The 17,351-nt window shown below is 36.5% G+C and overlaps 1 protein-coding gene across 9 annotated transcripts in view; it reads right to left on the bottom strand.

The window, feature by feature from the left end:
- The window catches only part of GK (glycerol kinase), a 77,622-nt gene that overhangs the window by 8,763 nt on the left and 51,508 nt on the right, over positions 1-17,351 (bottom strand). For all 9 annotated transcript variants that reach the window (XM_055267666.2, XM_055267671.2, XM_055267665.2 and 6 more), the window contains 7 exons: positions 15,443-15,485; positions 14,959-15,039; positions 4,194-4,272; positions 3,302-3,398; positions 2,722-2,806; positions 2,075-2,195; positions 1,821-1,964 (listed from right to left, as the gene is read on the bottom strand). In XM_055267666.2, the coding sequence (XP_055123641.1) occupies positions 1,821-1,964; positions 2,075-2,195; positions 2,722-2,806; positions 3,302-3,398; positions 4,194-4,272; positions 14,959-15,039; positions 15,443-15,485 (650 nt within the window). The remainder of the gene's footprint in view (positions 1-1,820; positions 1,965-2,074; positions 2,196-2,721; positions 2,807-3,301; positions 3,399-4,193; positions 4,273-14,958; positions 15,040-15,442; positions 15,486-17,351) is intronic.

The following is a 17,351-nucleotide window of genomic DNA, read 5'->3' as shown; positions in this document are numbered from 1 at the left end:
TGATCAACCCCAGGCTAAGGCCTTCAACACCAGCAAAGATGGCTCTCCTAAGAATGGAGATGGCTCTCTTGGCACAGAACTTCCTTGCTTTAAGAGTGAGATTGGCATTTAGAGGCCATATACCTGCTCTGGACATTATTTGCATATTATAAAGTTGATTGTTTTTGAAAAGTAGAAAAATCTTTTGAACTTCATATTTTATCCAGTATTGCAAAAGTTAAAAATGACAGAATATCAGATGTTGAAATACATTTCTAAATCAAGGTACATGGTATAATCTGACTATAAAATTACTAGTATTATAATTCATTTTCTTATATGTTAAAAGAATGAATAAAATTGAGAAACACTGGCATATTCTCCCAGGAAACCAAACAAAAATGCATTTGAAAGCTTATTCCCAATACCTCAAAATCCACTTTGATGCTTTTTTATTTTTTCTTTTGTTTTTTTAGAGACAGGGGTCTCATTATGTTGCCTAGGCTGGACTCGAACTCCTGCGCCCAAGCCAAGAGATCCTCCTGGGTAGCTGGGACTATAGGCACAAATTACCATTCCCAGCTGATGCTATTTTATGCATAGGTTTCTAAAGGGTTATAAAACCAATTCTAATATATAAAACCTTATTTTTCTACATTTATTTAAATTTAAGAACTACATCACTACATTTTAGTAAAAGTGCTGATCACAGCTTGTGGCTTAGCTTAGTTAGCACAGTGAATCAGATATCTAATGTTCACTTACTTAAACTGTTGCTGCCTTCATCAGGTTAGTCCTGCTGTGACTAAAAGTTACCAGAGTGTCTCTTAACCCAGATAATTATGTCCTAAAACTGGGCCACTGGCCCCAAAGATGATCTGGTGTAGACATTAGGGATGAGTGACTGATATACCTTCCTTCTCACTTTAAAAAAGGCTATGGCCGGGCACGGTGGCTCACGCCTGTAATCCCAGCACTTTGGGAGGCCAAGGCGGGCGGATCACAAAGTCAGGAGATCGAGACCATCCTGGCTAATGTGGTGAAATGCTGTCTCTACTAAAAATACAAAAAAAAAAATTAGGCGGGCGTAGTGGCGGGCACCTGTAGTCCCAGCTACTCGGGAGGCTGAGGCGGGAGAATGGCGTGAACCCGGGAGGCAGAGCTTGCAGTGAGCTGAGATTGCGCCACTGCACTCCAGCCTGGGCAACAAAGTGAGACTCCGTCTCAAAAAAAAAAAAAAAAGGCTATTCTAACTAGCTATACCTGACAGTGTGGTTGTATTATTATCCTAAACTAAAGGACCATAAACAGTAAAAGCAAACGGTTTTTAAAAAGTGATTTTTTTTTTTTTTTTGAGACGAAGTCTTGCTCTGTCGCCCAGGCTGGAGTGCAGTGGCGCAATCTCGGCTCACTGCAAGCTCCGCCTCCCAGGTTCACGCCATTCTCCTGCCTCAGCCTCTCCGAGTAGCTGGGACTACAGGCGCCTGCCACCACGCCCGGCTAGTTTTTTGTATTTTTAGTAGAGACGGGGTTTCACCGTGGTCTCGATCTCCTGACCTCGTGATCCTCCCTCCTCGGCCTCCCAAAGTGCTGGGATTACAAGCGTGAGCCACTGCGCCCAGCCACTAAAAAGTGATTTTAGAAGTTCTTTTGATAAGCAACGATTTCTTTCATTCACATTTATTCAGTAAAGCCCAATATGCTTGGTAGCTGAATCTGCAATGACAACATTTACTATTTTACTTGGTTCCTTAACTTTTAACTAAACAGAAAAACAAAACTCCCGTGCACTAAAGTCGTTTTCACAGTATATCACTGAACATTTCATTCTTTAAATGTACCCTCAGCATTAATCTGAGGTTCAAACCGCTCCATCGTGACGGCAGACAAATCCTCGGGTTCGAGACTCCATACGCCGACTCCTTCTGCAGCCCCTGCTGCCATGGCAGCACCCAGTGCAGTGGTTTCGGGCATTGAGGGCTTCACTGAGGAGAGAGAGTTCCATCAATATCTTTGTGGTTACATATGCCCAAAGAACTAGTTCTTCCACAAGAAACATTACTCCAGGAGTTTAAAGGAATGAAGACTTACTAACCGACTGGTATATACAGAATGTCTGCTTGTAGCTGCATAAGAATTTTGTTGCTGGTCATTCCTCCATCTACCTGCAAATGACTGAGTGGAATTCCACAGTCTCGATTCATGGCATCCAAAATCTTAAACAAACCAGTGCAATTAATGTTATACATCTATTTCATAGTAACATCTCTGACAATGGCAATCCTCCACTCAAAAACTCTCAAGAGCTTCCAAGAGCCTATGGAATAAATTGAGACTTCTTATTCTGGTCTTCTAAGCCCTCTTTGATCTGGGTCACAGCCAATCTTTTCTCTCACTACACCTCTGCATTCACCTTGATATTCAGCTAAGCTATACAACTCTATTTTGCACCCTGTTTTTCTGCCTTGATGCCTATGTTTGTGCTGTTTCCTTTGCCTAATGTGTGCCACTCAGCCTCCCCACAACCATAAAATTCCCAGTGCCTGACAGGGAACAGGAACTTAGAAGGTAATGACAGCTGGAAAAAGAGGAAAAACCCTGCTTATATTTAGATTAGTATTTAGGCAGCCTTAATATTTGATTAACTACATTTTCAGTACTGAATAAATCTCGGGTGTTAACATATAACTTAAGAGTGACAAAAGTGAACTAAGTACAAGAAAACAGGCCCATATATGTTACCTCTCGAGTTTGGAAACAAACAGCTTCTAATGCAGCAAAAGCAATATGGCATTTATTGGTGAACTGAGTGAGTCCACAGATTATCCTAAAAATATACACAAAGATTTTCAGATTAGAATGGTATAAACCAATCAATTTGAAATATCTCAAATATGAAAATGTCAAATTTGGTAGACAGAAATGTCCAGGAAGAGAAAATTGGACATAATCATTAAGTAACTCAGAAAGTCCTTATATTTCACAATTCTGCATTCATGTATGAAAAAATTCATGATGCATTTGAAAAGATGATGGCATCATAAAACTGAATCAATATTCATTATGATGATGTCCCTTCACTATACAACTTACAGACATCTTGAAGATAAAAGATAACATGAATATGGATATGGCAGGGGTTATTGTCAGCTGATTCATAACTTCTTGGAGCTTAAAGTTTCTGAAATTATATTCTCCAAAAAGAAAAGGTTTTCTCAACACATTACAATTATTTGAAAATAGATAAGAAACTAATTAGTTATTAACGACTTTGGTAAATCAATCAAGATCCCTAAAAGCACTCCATATTTTCAATACTTACCCTCTTGCGCTGGGCTCCCAATAAGGTGCATATAACCCCGAAAATGCTGGGACGAAGTAGCAGCCATAAGAAGTACCTACTTCTTTAGCAAGTTTTTCTAACATAAAAAACAAAACAAAACAAAAATCACACAAATATTGTATTATTAAATAAGCATACCTATTTTAGAAATCAGAAAAATTAGGACAGGGGTTTTGGTTTCCAATTCATTGGTAAAGCAAAATGTTGCTAACTACAGTAGAATGCTAGGATCAACAGAAATGAGTTTCTCTCACATTAAATACCTCCCACTAAAATGTAGCCTAGCTCAAGAAATCAAGGAACCAGATTCGTTTATTTAAGGTATTTTAGCTCATTTCCACTATTTTTAAGGTTGCTGACTAGGAGATGAAAAAGTGGCCTCTAGTGTGTCCTTAATCAGAAATGTATTTCTGATTGTCTCACCTTCAGGCAAAGTTAAGCAAGTGGATGAAAGAGTGAGTAGGTAACTTCAAACTAATTATCTATAGACTGAAAACAGCCCTATTAATACTTAAATTATAGGTACCAGAGTTTTAATGCTCACTCTAAGAGTTAAAGCTCTTTCTCATCAGATAAATTTAACTCAACTTCTCTATCTACAGGTTCTGGCAATCTCCAGTGTTCAATTTTACACTTGGGTAATTTTTATGCCCTACATTGCCAGTTTATTAACCACCACCACTTATTACGTCAATTCCTTGTTTTATAAATCTTCACAAAATAGTCTTTTGCATAAGTCAAACTCATAATAGGGATCCATATAATTTATGGATCACATTTGGGGCAAAGCACAAGTATTTACTTTGCAGAGATAAAATACCAAAATGTGTAATTTTTCAGATTTTCTAACCCTTTGTTAGAACACACTCACCAATTTCTTCTGAGGTCTTTATAATTCCAAGATTGTCTCTTAGCCAGCGAATAACAGCACCAGCTATAGCTACAGAACCCTGAAGAAAAAAAGGAATTCAAGACAGAATATATTTTATCACTATCCAAGGTTTTTATTGAGCATATTCTGTGTATGACACAACCAGATGGACAGAATTCAGTTTCCATTTTGAGACTCCGACAAATATGATAAACCAGGTCTTCTAATACAAACACAGTTTTGTCTAAGTCACTAATAAAAGTTTTTCACGGGATGGGGAAAAGAAGTGACCCTTCCAGCATACCCTTGGATTTGTCCCCATAGGTGGACACAGACCTTTGATCAGTTTGCTTCTTGAACAATCTTCTGTCTGTTGCTAAGCTACTGAGGCATGTTATCACTTAGAAATATATTGCCATATTATTCATAAAATTATTGGGAGAAGCCACATTAAAAGTTTTTTCAAGTCTGTTTCCCATATCTAACAGTATTTCTTGATTTACTAATCAAGAAAACAAAAAGCAAAGAAGCTAGCTAGTAAGAAATTTTTTTTAAAACAAAATCACCTAGAGCTGTGGCAATAACGATAAAAACATATTTCACAGTTGGATAAACTGGCTTTGAGTCCCAGTTCTAGTACTTAATTGCTGTGTAATCTTAGTAACTAATCTAAGTAACTTAGTCAGTTAATCTTAGTAAGTTAATCTAAGCAACTTGCCTAAGTTACTCAGGCTTTCTGAGCCTCCATTTCTTCACCTATAAAATGATCACTATGACAACACTTACCTAAACAAATTACTGTGAGGCTCAATAGGAGAATATATGTGAAGGTTCTTACTAAATGTAAATATTGACTTCACTAATTTCTTTAATGTTAAAAAAGTATCAGCCAAATACCACTGACTGATGAATAGTTAAAATGCAGTATCTCTACACAATGAGTATTATTGGACTATGAAAAGGAATGATGTCTTAATACATGCTACAACATGGATGAGCATTGAAAACATTATGCAAAGTGAAAGAAGCCAGGCACAGAAGACCATATATTGTATGATCCCATTCATATGGAATGTCCAGAACAGACAAATCCATAGAGACAGAAAGTAGATTAGTAGTTGCCTGGGCTGGGGGATAGGGGGTGGTTATGGGGTTTCTTTTTGGGGTGGTGACAATGTTCTAAAGTTAGATTGTGGTGACGGTTGTAAAAATCTGTAAATATAGTATTACTATAAACCATTGAACTGTATATTTTAAAAGGGGAAATTGTGTGGAATATGAACTATATCTCAATAAAGCTATTATAAAAAGGTCCTGAAGGCAAAAAAAAAAAAGTATCAGCACAAACCATTAGGAATACCAAGAAAATATTTTTAGCTTTGATAGTTCATTCATATAGATTATTAATGTAAATTACTCCCACAGAGTCACTCCAAACCAAACGTCAGGTGATATTAAATGTAGGGACCTGTCCCCAGTTCTATTAACTGAATTACAAATGGTCATGCCTTCTTGTTGTCAGTTGTCAAAATGTAAGTAAACTAGAGAATGAATATGCTGGTATATTCCATCATTCATAGCTTCTATGAGAAGTTACTATGTTACTGCAAAGCTACAGAATGCCACAATTGTTGTTTACACATTTTTATATATGTAGACATACATACAGTACTCTGTATCACTACATATATAAAATGGCTTTTTAACCACAAGAAGTATTTGAGGAACAGATCTGGCACAGCTGTGCAAATATGACAAGGCTTTAAAAATGGGACAAAAACAATTCAACAAATACCTTATAAGGGACTCTAACACAGCTCATTCCCTGCCTGAAAGAAGTTGTTGTACGTATTAAGTTTGACACATTTACATATTTAGGTACTTAGTGGGATCATTGAAGAGAACTAAGTAAAATTTTGGTTTAAAGAGATTTAAGAACTTTACTCTCAAATTTCCTTTGGAAACAGACAATTCAGAGATAGCAGCTGCCAAATACTAGTAAATATGTAAGAGTTTCTAGACCAGTGCTGTCCAATAGAAATATAAAGTGAGTCACGTATGTAATTTATATTTTTGCCACATTAAAAAGGTAAAAGGTAAGATTAATATTTTAACCCAATGTATTAAAAAAATTTCAACATGAAATCAATATTAAATTATTAAGATTTTTTTTTGTACTATCTTTGAAATCTGGTATATACTTTACACTTACAGCACATCTCAATTCAGACTAGCCACATTTCCAGTGCTCAATAGCTGCATGTGGCCATGGCTGCCATGGGCAGTATAATTCTAGACCTAATTGAAAAACAAAAACAAAAACAGGTGTCCCTCCTCCTTATACTCTCAAGGACACTGTCCTTAAATAGCATCTAACTAAGAAATGCATACATAATTGTTTTAGGCAAGTAGAGTTAAACTATGAATTTTTAGAAGCCACTGCGCTAGGAGTCTAGTAAAGTGATTTTGTGGCACAGCTGGTGGGACTTTATACTCTAGGAAACCACATGCTGATATACCTCATTTCCATTGAAAAAGATAGGATGTTACATGCTTACACCATATTTTTAAGAGGAAGCAATATGATTTTAGCAAAAGGAAAATCAAGGTTTTGATTAGAGGTAACTAGCTGAGAATCAGAGTATTATTTAGATTAAAACAAAAGAAAAAAAATAGTCACTGTTAAGGCTCCAGGAGATAATTGTTTTAAATTCTGTCATCAGGAATATACAGAAGTGTTTTGTTGTGATTGAAAAACTAGATTCAATATAACACAATAAAAGGTGGATAAAAACACTTATCTGAAAAAAGTAAATAATTTTGCTGTCAGGATATAATACATGGTATGATTTAGCCTTTAAAGAAATAAAAATGAGAGACATCTCTAAATTCACAAAAGACATGTGGTCTTCTGAATTCAGAGGCAGGAAATAAAATGGAAGATGGTAACAATGCTTCAAAGCTGGACGGGAAAAGAGTATAGCAGCCAAAACCTAAAATGATCAATAGAAGGCGACTGTCTACTTGTTATCAATTAAGTTACCATAAATTACACCCTAAGTATAAAGATCCAATACTTTAGTATATCATCTACAAATTTGAATCAGCCCTTGTTCTAGGTTATGACTCCCTGGAAAAGATGCATGCAAGCTTAATAGTTGTACACTAAGGGAGATGCAATGAAAGTGAGAGGGTGTAAAGAATAATAAGTTAAATTATAACAGGGTAAGAGGAATAAATTATTTTAAAACTAGACATGTAGCCTGGAAAGTGAAAGGCTAATAAACAGGCTATAGGAAGATTGAATTAAAAATAATCAAGTAGATCTGATATAATGTCATAGCAGGCAAGCATATTTTTCTTCAAAAGCTCCTTGACATGAATGCCACTGCCACAAACAGTATAAAAATAAAGCAGGATATTTCAGGATGCAGTAGAATTGTAGCTTACAAGGCAATTAGGGTGAAAATTGGTGAGTATGAAGAAAAATCAGGTAAAGTAAAGATTACCCTAAATTGCTTACAATCATTCATCAGGCATAGCAAACACAGTTTTGTGTATACTACAGTGCTATGCATCTGTACGTATATAGTTTACAATGTAGTTAGTTTGTATATATTAGATTACAAATGCAGTGTCTAACTCTATAGCATTTTTAATTGCATAGAGAAAGGGAAGAGTTGAATTGGAGCAACATTATTTTTGAAATGTAAAAGATTTCATTAATACTTCATAACAAGTTGGGGAACTAAAATTAAAAGCATTTACTGCTCACAAAGTATACTTTTCAAGAAAGAACATTATAAAAGTTCATAAACAATGTTTATATGCTTGTGGCAGATAGACTTTTAATTAAGGTGGCTCTCATGATCCCTGCCTCCTGAGGTGCATACCCTTGCGTAATCCCTGCCTCTTGAGTGTGGTGATATCTGTGACTTTCTTCTACCCAACAGTACATATCAAAAGTGATGGGATATGTGTGGTGATGTGTATGTGCTTCCATTACATGATTTACTGTGCCTGTCTTGCTGGAGATATTCCCTCCCTTCCTGACTTTAAGGAAGCAGAGGACCACTGGGGGTCCCTCAGGTAGCAGGGAACTGCAGGTAGCCCTAGGAGCTGCGGGTGGCCTCCATCTGACAGGTAGCAAGAAACTGAAGTCCTCAGTTCCACAACCACAAGGAACTGAATTTTGCCAATAACCTGAATGAACCTGGAAGCAGATTAAACCTCAGATGACAGCAGAGCCTCAGTCAACACCTTGACTGCAGCCCTGTGAAACTCTGAGCAGGGTACCCAGCTAAGCTGTGCCTGGATTCTGAACCCATGGGAACTGAGAAACAATAAATGTGTTGTTTTAAGCCACTTACGTTTGTGGTAATCTTGTTACACAGCAATAGATAATCTATTATATAGGTTTATACCTAAAATCAGGATTTAGCTCAAGAAGGATGAAAAACTCTAAAAAGGAAATCTTAACGCTATAATCATTAAACCATACCAAAGAAAAGATAGGGGAAGAGATATTTAAAGAAACCAATGAGGCGATATAGGGAACCCTCTTTGAAGCTCATATTTAAAAAGAAAAAAATGGCCTAACATAGGATTTGGTATTTGAACAATATTTAATGGGTATGTATTATCTGCCAGCCTGCTGGGACAGAGTGGTAAACAAGATAGACAAGTACCCTGGCCTCAGGAAATCTATATTCTAGTGACAAAACACAGAACATGGAAGTCTCAAGTCATAAGTAAGCTCAGGTTCATACTCATATTAAAAGTTCCCAAAAGGATTTTTGTTTTGTGAAACAGTATTTGGAAAAAGAAGAGGAACAAGGATGCCAGAGGGAAGTCAGAACCACTCAATGGCTCTATTTTGCTCCAGTGTCTTCCACTACTGATAAATATTTTCCAACTAGAAAGGGTGGGACAAATTTAACCAGTTTAATATGAGTTTAATGTCACAGAACAACTTAAGGATCATGAACACCTATTTCTTTTTACAAATAATGAAAATGAGAATTTAGAGGTATTAAAATGTCAGGTCTTACTATCACTTGCCAGGGGCTTCAGAGAGAGAAAAAGAGTTCTCTTGGTGATGAAAAAGAAGATGCAGATGCTTACATGAGCAGAAATAATGAGTTTGTACTTCAAAAATCCCCTTTGTTCTAACCACAGAGGATAACAGACACGATATAAAAGAGAAAACTGAAACAACACGCTGACTCAAATACAGAATAACATCTATGTGGACAGAGACGGAAACACATAACCAAACAGGACTGAAGCCACAAGCATGATGGCTTCTGATTTATTTTTCTATTTGTGTCAGGGAGTAGGAGTGGTGGCTGGGAACTGGTTCCTCCAGAAGAAAGGGGTCCAAAATGTTTCCTGCAAGACAGGGAATAGAATCAGGCTCAATGCTTGAAGCCAGGGGCTAGGTGGCGCTCTCTTACTTGTGTAGGGATGCTAGAAAAACAAGCAACTGTATTTGTTGACTGAGGCTATATGGCTTAATGGAAGACAAGGCTGGAAGTGACAATTCTAAACTATATGAAGAAATCTTGTATTAAGAAATCCAACAAGGCCGGGCGCAGTGGCTCACGCCTGTAATCCCAGCACTTTGGGAGGCCGAGGCAGGCGGATCACGAGGTCAGGAGATCGAGACCATCCTGGCTAACACGGTGAAACTTTGTATTTTCAGTCTATACTAAAAATACAAAAAATTAGCCGGGCGTGGTGGTGGGCGCCTGTAGTCCCAGCTACTCGGGAGGCTGAGGCAGGAGAATGGCGTGAACCTGGGAGACGGAGCTTGCAGTGAGCCGAGATCAGGCCACTGCATTCCAGCCTGGGCAACAGAGAAAGACTGTCTCAAAAAAAAAAAAAAGAAAAAGAAAAAAATCTAAAATCTTAATAGCTGGACTAGAGTTCATTCCAGCCTAACACAGATTTTAAAATACGTATGCTTTAAGTATTTGGAGATAAATTAGGAAAAGACTTCCATTTTAAAAACAAACAAACAACAAACTAAGAATCAAAAAAAAAAAAAGAGAACTGAAACAAAATCAGGTGGATGTGAAAAATAACCAAATAAAAACTATAGAAATGAAAATATTAAATAAGATGAAAAATGTAATAGATGGGGTAAACTCTAGACTAGATAGAGATGATGAGTAAATTAGCACTCCCCCACATTGCCGGTAGGAGTGTAACTTGCCACATCTACTGTGAAAAATGGTTTGCATTATCTACTCAAAGTGAAGATACACATAATCTATGGCCTAGAAATTCTACTCCTACAGAAAGGTAAATACATTTACATCAGGAGGCATATACAAAAATGTTCATAGCAGCATTTTTCATAATAGCCAAATACTGAAAACAATTCGAATGTCATCAACAGCTGAATACTAAACTTCAATAATTTCATATAGCAATAAGAAGCAATGAAAAAAACAGCTATGTATAATACTGTGGATGAATCTCACAAACATAATGTTGAGTGAAAGAAGCCAGATCAAAAAATACAAAAAAAAATACATACTAAGTGACTCAGATATGCATGCACATGCTCTCTCTTTTCTTTTATATTTTTAATATATCAAATATTAAACACATGCAAAACTAAACTCTGGTGTTCAGGGCTGCACATTTAAGTGTTAGAACTACAAAGAAAAGTAAGGAAGTGATTATGATAAAAGTCAGGCTGATGTTTATCTCAGGGAGAGGGAGGAAGTTGTGATCGTGGGGCAAATAGAGGTTCTTGGGATTGGCAGCGTTCTAGGAACAAGTTACATGAGCCTTTATAATAATTTTTCGAGTTGTACCTTGATATTTAATGCATTTTTCTGTATGTGTCTTATATTTCACAATACAAAAAAGGCTTTTATGATTTGTCTTGTTTGTTTTAAAGAGAGAATTTGGAAATGGAAGGTAGATACTGAGAAACTCACCAGGGACGCAGCACAGAGAAACAAAGAGATTAAAAAAATATAAAAGGGCAGTTAAGAGACATGGATGATGGGTTGAAAGGTTCCAATATTCATCCAATAGCAATTCCAGAAGAGGATGGAGGTAATGGTAGAGGAGCAATATTTGAAGAGATAATTGCTGAGAACTTTCCAGATCTGAAGACAGACTTGGATCCAAGTACCTAACAGGATAAATAAAAATAAATCCAAACCCAGGCATATCATAGTAAAACTATAGAACATCAATGATAAAGAGATAATGTTAGAAACTCCCAGACAATAAACCAGATTATCTACAAATGAACCACATATTGACAGCAGAGGTCTCATCAGCATCGAAAATGGCCAGAAGGGATGTGGGAAAAACAATTGTTAATATAGGCTTTTATACTCATCCTCAGAGTGAGGGCAAAATAAAGACAAACCTAAAAAGAATAGGCTTACTATCCCACACTAAAATTAAAAGAACTATAGAAGGATGCCCCTTAGCAAAAAAAAAAAGAAGAAAAAAAAAAGGAAAAAAAGTAGGTGGGAATAAAAAAGGTGTGAGACCAAAGAAATGATACTGGACACAGAAAGCTAAGAAAAATAAGTCAATAAATATGATTTACTGTGGACTGCAAAGAAAACAATAGTAATTATTGCATGTTGAACAAAATGGGGGAAATGAAAGCTTTAAACAAAATAACACAATTGGTGATGGAGGCTGTAGAATAAAATATTAGAGGTCCTTATCATGGTTGGGAGATTAAAAATACCAAACAATGACATACACTCTTAGAAAAATATATGGTTAGGCCGGGCGCGGTGGCTCACGCTTGTAATCCCAGCACTTTGGGAGGCCGAGGCGGGCAGATCACGAGGTCAGGAGATCGAGACCACGGTGAAACCCCGTCTCTACTAAAAATACAAAAAATTAGCCAGGCGTGGTGGCGGGCGCCTGTAGTCCCAGCTACTCGGAGAGGCTGAGGCAGGAGAATGGCGTGAACCCGGGAGGCGGGGCTTGCAGTGAGCCGAGATTGCGCCACTGCACTCCAGCCTGGGCGACAGAGCGAGACTCCGTCTCAAAAAAAAAGAAAAAAAGAAAAATATATGGTTAAACAATATCTTAAAAATCTAAGGGTATACACAAAAGAAAAAAAATCAACAAAATAAAAACATAAAAATGTATCTTATTGCTCCCAAATTAGCAGAGAAAGAATGGAAAAAGACTAAAAGACTGAAGATGGGTAGCTATAGTTTTAGGTTTTAAAGAGCATAAAGACTAAAATTTTCCGGTCTCCAACTTCTAAGCCTAACAACAATCGATCAAATGAAAGACAATATTATTAAATATATACTTTGTAAGCATTTACAAAAAAAGGAATTAGTATGACCAAGTGAAATTAGCATGTGTTTACTGATAAAAAGTTTTACCAATCTAGCATTATTCCCCACCCTTGTTTTTTGGTTTGGTTTAATTTTTTTTAAATGTTTGTTAATTGTAAAAAAAAAATTAAGAAAACAAAGAAAAAAATTCTAACTACACCATTAACATATTAGTATGCATATGTGTGTTGTTGTTGTTGCTGAGACCGCTAGGTTAGCAGATGAAGGAAGGGACATAAGCTAGATGCAGTGACAACACTGGACTTGGGAGACTGGAGCCCAGAACTTCCAGACTTACACGGAAGGAAATGGTACAGCAGGGTGGCCTAGGCATCAAGGCTTTGATGTCCAAGCATCTGGATCTGCTACTTACTGTTGTCATAAGTTACTTGGCCAAGGGACTCCAATTTCGCTTTTCTAATCTCAGTTTCCTCATGTGTAAAACAAGGGGATAGGAGGGTATATTGTCATATGATCTAGCGTCTCTCTCAGCTTTTACAATTCCAAGCATCTAAAAGCATTACATAAATTGAAACAAAATCATAAAGCATATGCTTGTTAAATCTCTAGATGAGACAAAACTGAAAGAGTAACAGTAAAGTGTGAAAACGAATTCAGACTATATAGGAATAGGCTAAAACCACTATTATGAAATTAAACAGGAAGAAACAAAGACCTGAATTTAGATTTAACAAAAAAAGTACACAAATACAGAATGGAGCAGACTTGGTTTGACAATGATTCATTTGAAAACAAGCTAGGTTTTTTAGCATATGCTCCCAGGGCCAATAATATGAAGTCTAAATTAATATTAATTATTTTAATTAATAAATATTAATTTAATAAATATTAGTCTAAATTAATGAACTCTCAGGCTAGGGGAGCAAAAGTAGTGCTTATGGTAGGAGAGGCACAAATCATCCTATTGATTGAGTACAGGTCAGATTAGATGTAGAATATTATATTCCATTCTGAACAACATGAATTGCAATGCACCCAATGAAGGGAGCTCAGAACTATAAAGCATCCAGAAACCATGTGAGATAAAGGCATTGGGTCAGTTTACCCTAGAGGAGGAAGACCCAGAGAAACTGACCACAGCATCTAATGTTGGAACGCTTTTGACGACCAATGCAGGTCCAGTGCTAGAGGTGTTATTAAGAAGCAACTCTCGGTGTTGTCTTCAGATAGAAGTTGGATGGCTACTGGTAAAGGAGACAGGAGAAGGTTTTTCATATTGGGAGGGGAGTTAAGATCGAGTGACCCCTGTCCCTGAGGCCTGTTCCAGGTCTAAGGCACCTGTATTCTAAAGCACTAATTGTTTCCTATGCAAGAAGACAAAAAGCAGAATCATATTCTTCTTATTATATTACAGGTAATACTTATCAAGTGCATATTCTAAGTGCCTAGTGTTGTGCTATGCACTCTCCACAGAGGGAAAGTAGAGAGAGAGAGGGCTTGTAGGATTTTAAGTTCTGAGAAGTGTTAAGATACATTTAATATACAGACTAAGTTTTCACAAATGCTTCCATCCATAGAAAAGGAGCTGGGGAGAAATATAGTGTTTATGGGTTGGGGAAGGGAGAAAAATAGAAATAAACTAATATTCTTCATGTGCTAGGCATAATGACTAATGAAATGTTTTAACTCTAACTAGAAGTCTTTAACTTGTGACCAAATTATTATCAGGCACTCCAAAAAATGAGCCTCAATGAGTTTGCAGATCAAGTGTATACTTGTGCATTATAAGGTAGCCATTTCAAAATTAATTATATAGAAATGCTTATAAGAAATGTATCTAATTTTACAAAAAGAATATTATTTCTTTGACTTTATAAATAGATGTTTCTAACACTAACTTACCATATCCTATAGGCTTAGGCTGGCGTATTCCTACTGTAACATACAAAAATGTTTGAAACAAATGTTTCCAGTGATAAGTGGCATAAATCTCCTCATTTTCTTTTCTATATCAAAATGTTACACAAAATTTATTTTTGTGAGGAGACAAGTGAAGAGAGTTGTTCTGCCTTTTTGTGCCCAGGGTTCTCTTTGGAACACTGGAACATTTTATTTATAAAAACAAAGAATTTTCAAGATGAAAGAAATGTTAGAGAGCACGTTAATCCAATTAAACTTTAGAGATTAAAAAAAAAAAAACCTTACATTGTAGAGCTGTCAAGTAATATGCCTAAGGTGACATGATTAATTGGCATAAGAACTGAGGAACCAATCTAATCAAGGTCTCCTGTGAGTCCTGACACCCAGATCAGTCTCAGGTTCCTTCAACTCAATCAAATGCCAAGAAAGCAGAACTTTTTGAGTCCTCTGTATTAAGATTTACCAGAAAAGTGTTAGAAAACACTGTCATTTTTATTAGCTTTGAATGTTTGTCATATTATCCATATTGATTAAAAAGAACTTACTTCCAAAGCATAATATACTGGTTTGTCTCTGCCAAGTTTGTAAGCCACTGTGGTGAGAAGGCCATGATCAGAAAATACACACTGTAGGAAAGAAAAAAAATTAAAATAACATAGGTATAAAACAATGTAATCAATAAACCAATTTTTTAAAATAAATCTTTATAGTCAAAATGATCAGAATTAAGAACACATTTAAGCTGTATAAAGTTTTTTGTTGTTTCAAATTAGATTTGCATTAAGAATTTGACGAGGTCTCAGTCTAGATTTCCCACCAACACAATTAAAAACACACATATAAAATTCAAAGAGCCTAAAATGGTTCTTATTAGAATGATTCAAATTTTGTATTGAGCTCTAAATTAAACCCTGATAAAGATTAAGTAAAAGCTAAAGACTAAAAGTTATTTAATAGTAAATTATGTTCAAGCATTATTTATATGAACTTAAAGACTTTTATATCAATTTTTTAATTTAAAAAACCAACCTTATGGCCTGTATTACATAGTAAGAAACATCCTGTTCCATACCTATAGTTGAAGGGAGAATGAATAGTAAGACAATTTTATTGAAAGCAAATAATGAAACATTAATAATACAAATGATCAAAACTGACATATACTTTAGTCCAAAAAAGTCATTATAGTTTTATAAAAGTTCCTAGAGTTAACAAAAATCATATATCTTCATGGAATAATGTTTTAGAAATCAGCCTAGAAGAAAATGTACTTAGTGCAATCTTTTTTTTTTTTTTTTTTTTGAGATGGAGTCTTGCTCTGTTGCCCAGGCTGGAGTGCAGTGGCACAATCTTGGCTCATTGCAACCTCTGCCTCCCGAGTTCAAGCGATTCTCCTGCCTCAGCCTCCCAAGTAGCTGGGACTACAGGCATGTGCCACCACGCCCAGCTAATTTTTTCTATTTTTAGTAGAGACGGGGTTTCACCGTGTTAGTCAGGATGGCCTTGATCTCCTGACCTCGTGATCCACCCACCTCAGCCTCCCAAAGTGCTGGGATTACAGACGTAAGCCACTGTGCCTGGCCAGTGTAATCTTAATAGAAAAATGCAGATATAGTATTTAGTGTTTAGTCAGTCCTAGGCCAGGGCTGTGTTTATAAAATACCACTGAATTACAACAAATTCTAAGTTCTGTCATAGTTATGTTACTACTAATCCATGTGGAGTGAAGCATCATGACTGACAGCCAGCTTAGCTCTATCATTAATACAGTCATAAAATGAGAAACACCACTATCTTCTGGCAGGGTGGGGAGGCTGGATACAGAGTGTGGGAGGGTGTAGTTGGAAAGCTAGGACAAGAGTGGCATGGAACGGAAGGCAATTTAAGGTCTGCCTTTGATAATCAGAGCCAGAATGTAACATGGCTGATACAGAAGAACTGAATTTATTTTGTGGCAGCCTTATCAATATAAACTTTGGACTCTGCAGCAAGTCTGGCCCTTGGACATTAATAGGTAGTTTTGACATGTGCCAGGCAGATAAGTGGCCCAAAGTGATACCAGTAAGGATCACAGAGGAACAGTTAAGCTTGGGGTAACAAGGTTGCTACAGTCACCCTTGCTTGGCTCTGCCCAAGCTGAGCATTCCTTCCCCGTGGGCCTTGCTGCTGTGCCCTGCACCACCAGGGTTCTAACTGTGCTGGTGACATTCCAGCAACTGAAAGATGGGACAGTGCTCAGTCCAGGAGCTGGCAGAAGGATCCCAGAAGAAGCTACTACCAGTCAGCACTAACTCAACAGATCCCGTCAGCTGCATTTTGATTGTGCAACAAACACAAAACCAAGGGAAATTGTTTTCTGACATTTTTCCAGGTACCATTGTTCTGAATAAGGATTAGCCTAGGATAGTCTATCTCTTCTCACCCAAATATATTCTTGGCCTGCTTGATGAGCAGGTGACAAATTCAAGTAGCATGGGACTAATATCTAATTTTGTAAAGATACTTGTCAAATAACACTAGGTACAGGTAATACATTCACAAACTAAAACACAAAATCACTATACCGTTTTATTGCCGCACACTGAAAAAGCTATATATTTCAAGTTAATCTACTGTGATAAATATTCATAAAAATGGAAGTTAATTATCTATTTCATGCTTTTTAAAGGAGAAATCTGTACCAATTTAGCATCCATATAAACACTATACTGAACAGTTGCATACGCGTCTTAGTGCAAAATTGATGAGAAGACTCAAGGCACTTAATAAAAGTGAATTCTTAAGTGAGTATACTTAGTAAGCAATTAATGAGTATTAGCAAATATGAAGAGACTTCTTTGCTATATTTAGGCCACAGCTTTTAAAGCAGTATACAGGCAAGTATTTTTCTCTTAAATTTTATTGTTCTTTCTTCCCAGTCATCAAGCACATATGGAGC

Source organism: Symphalangus syndactylus, chromosome X (assembly GCF_028878055.3).
Source record: "Symphalangus syndactylus isolate Jambi chromosome X, NHGRI_mSymSyn1-v2.1_pri, whole genome shotgun sequence".
Taxonomy (NCBI): domain Eukaryota; kingdom Metazoa; phylum Chordata; class Mammalia; order Primates; family Hylobatidae; genus Symphalangus; species Symphalangus syndactylus.
This window is presented reverse-complemented; position numbering and strand designations above follow the sequence as displayed.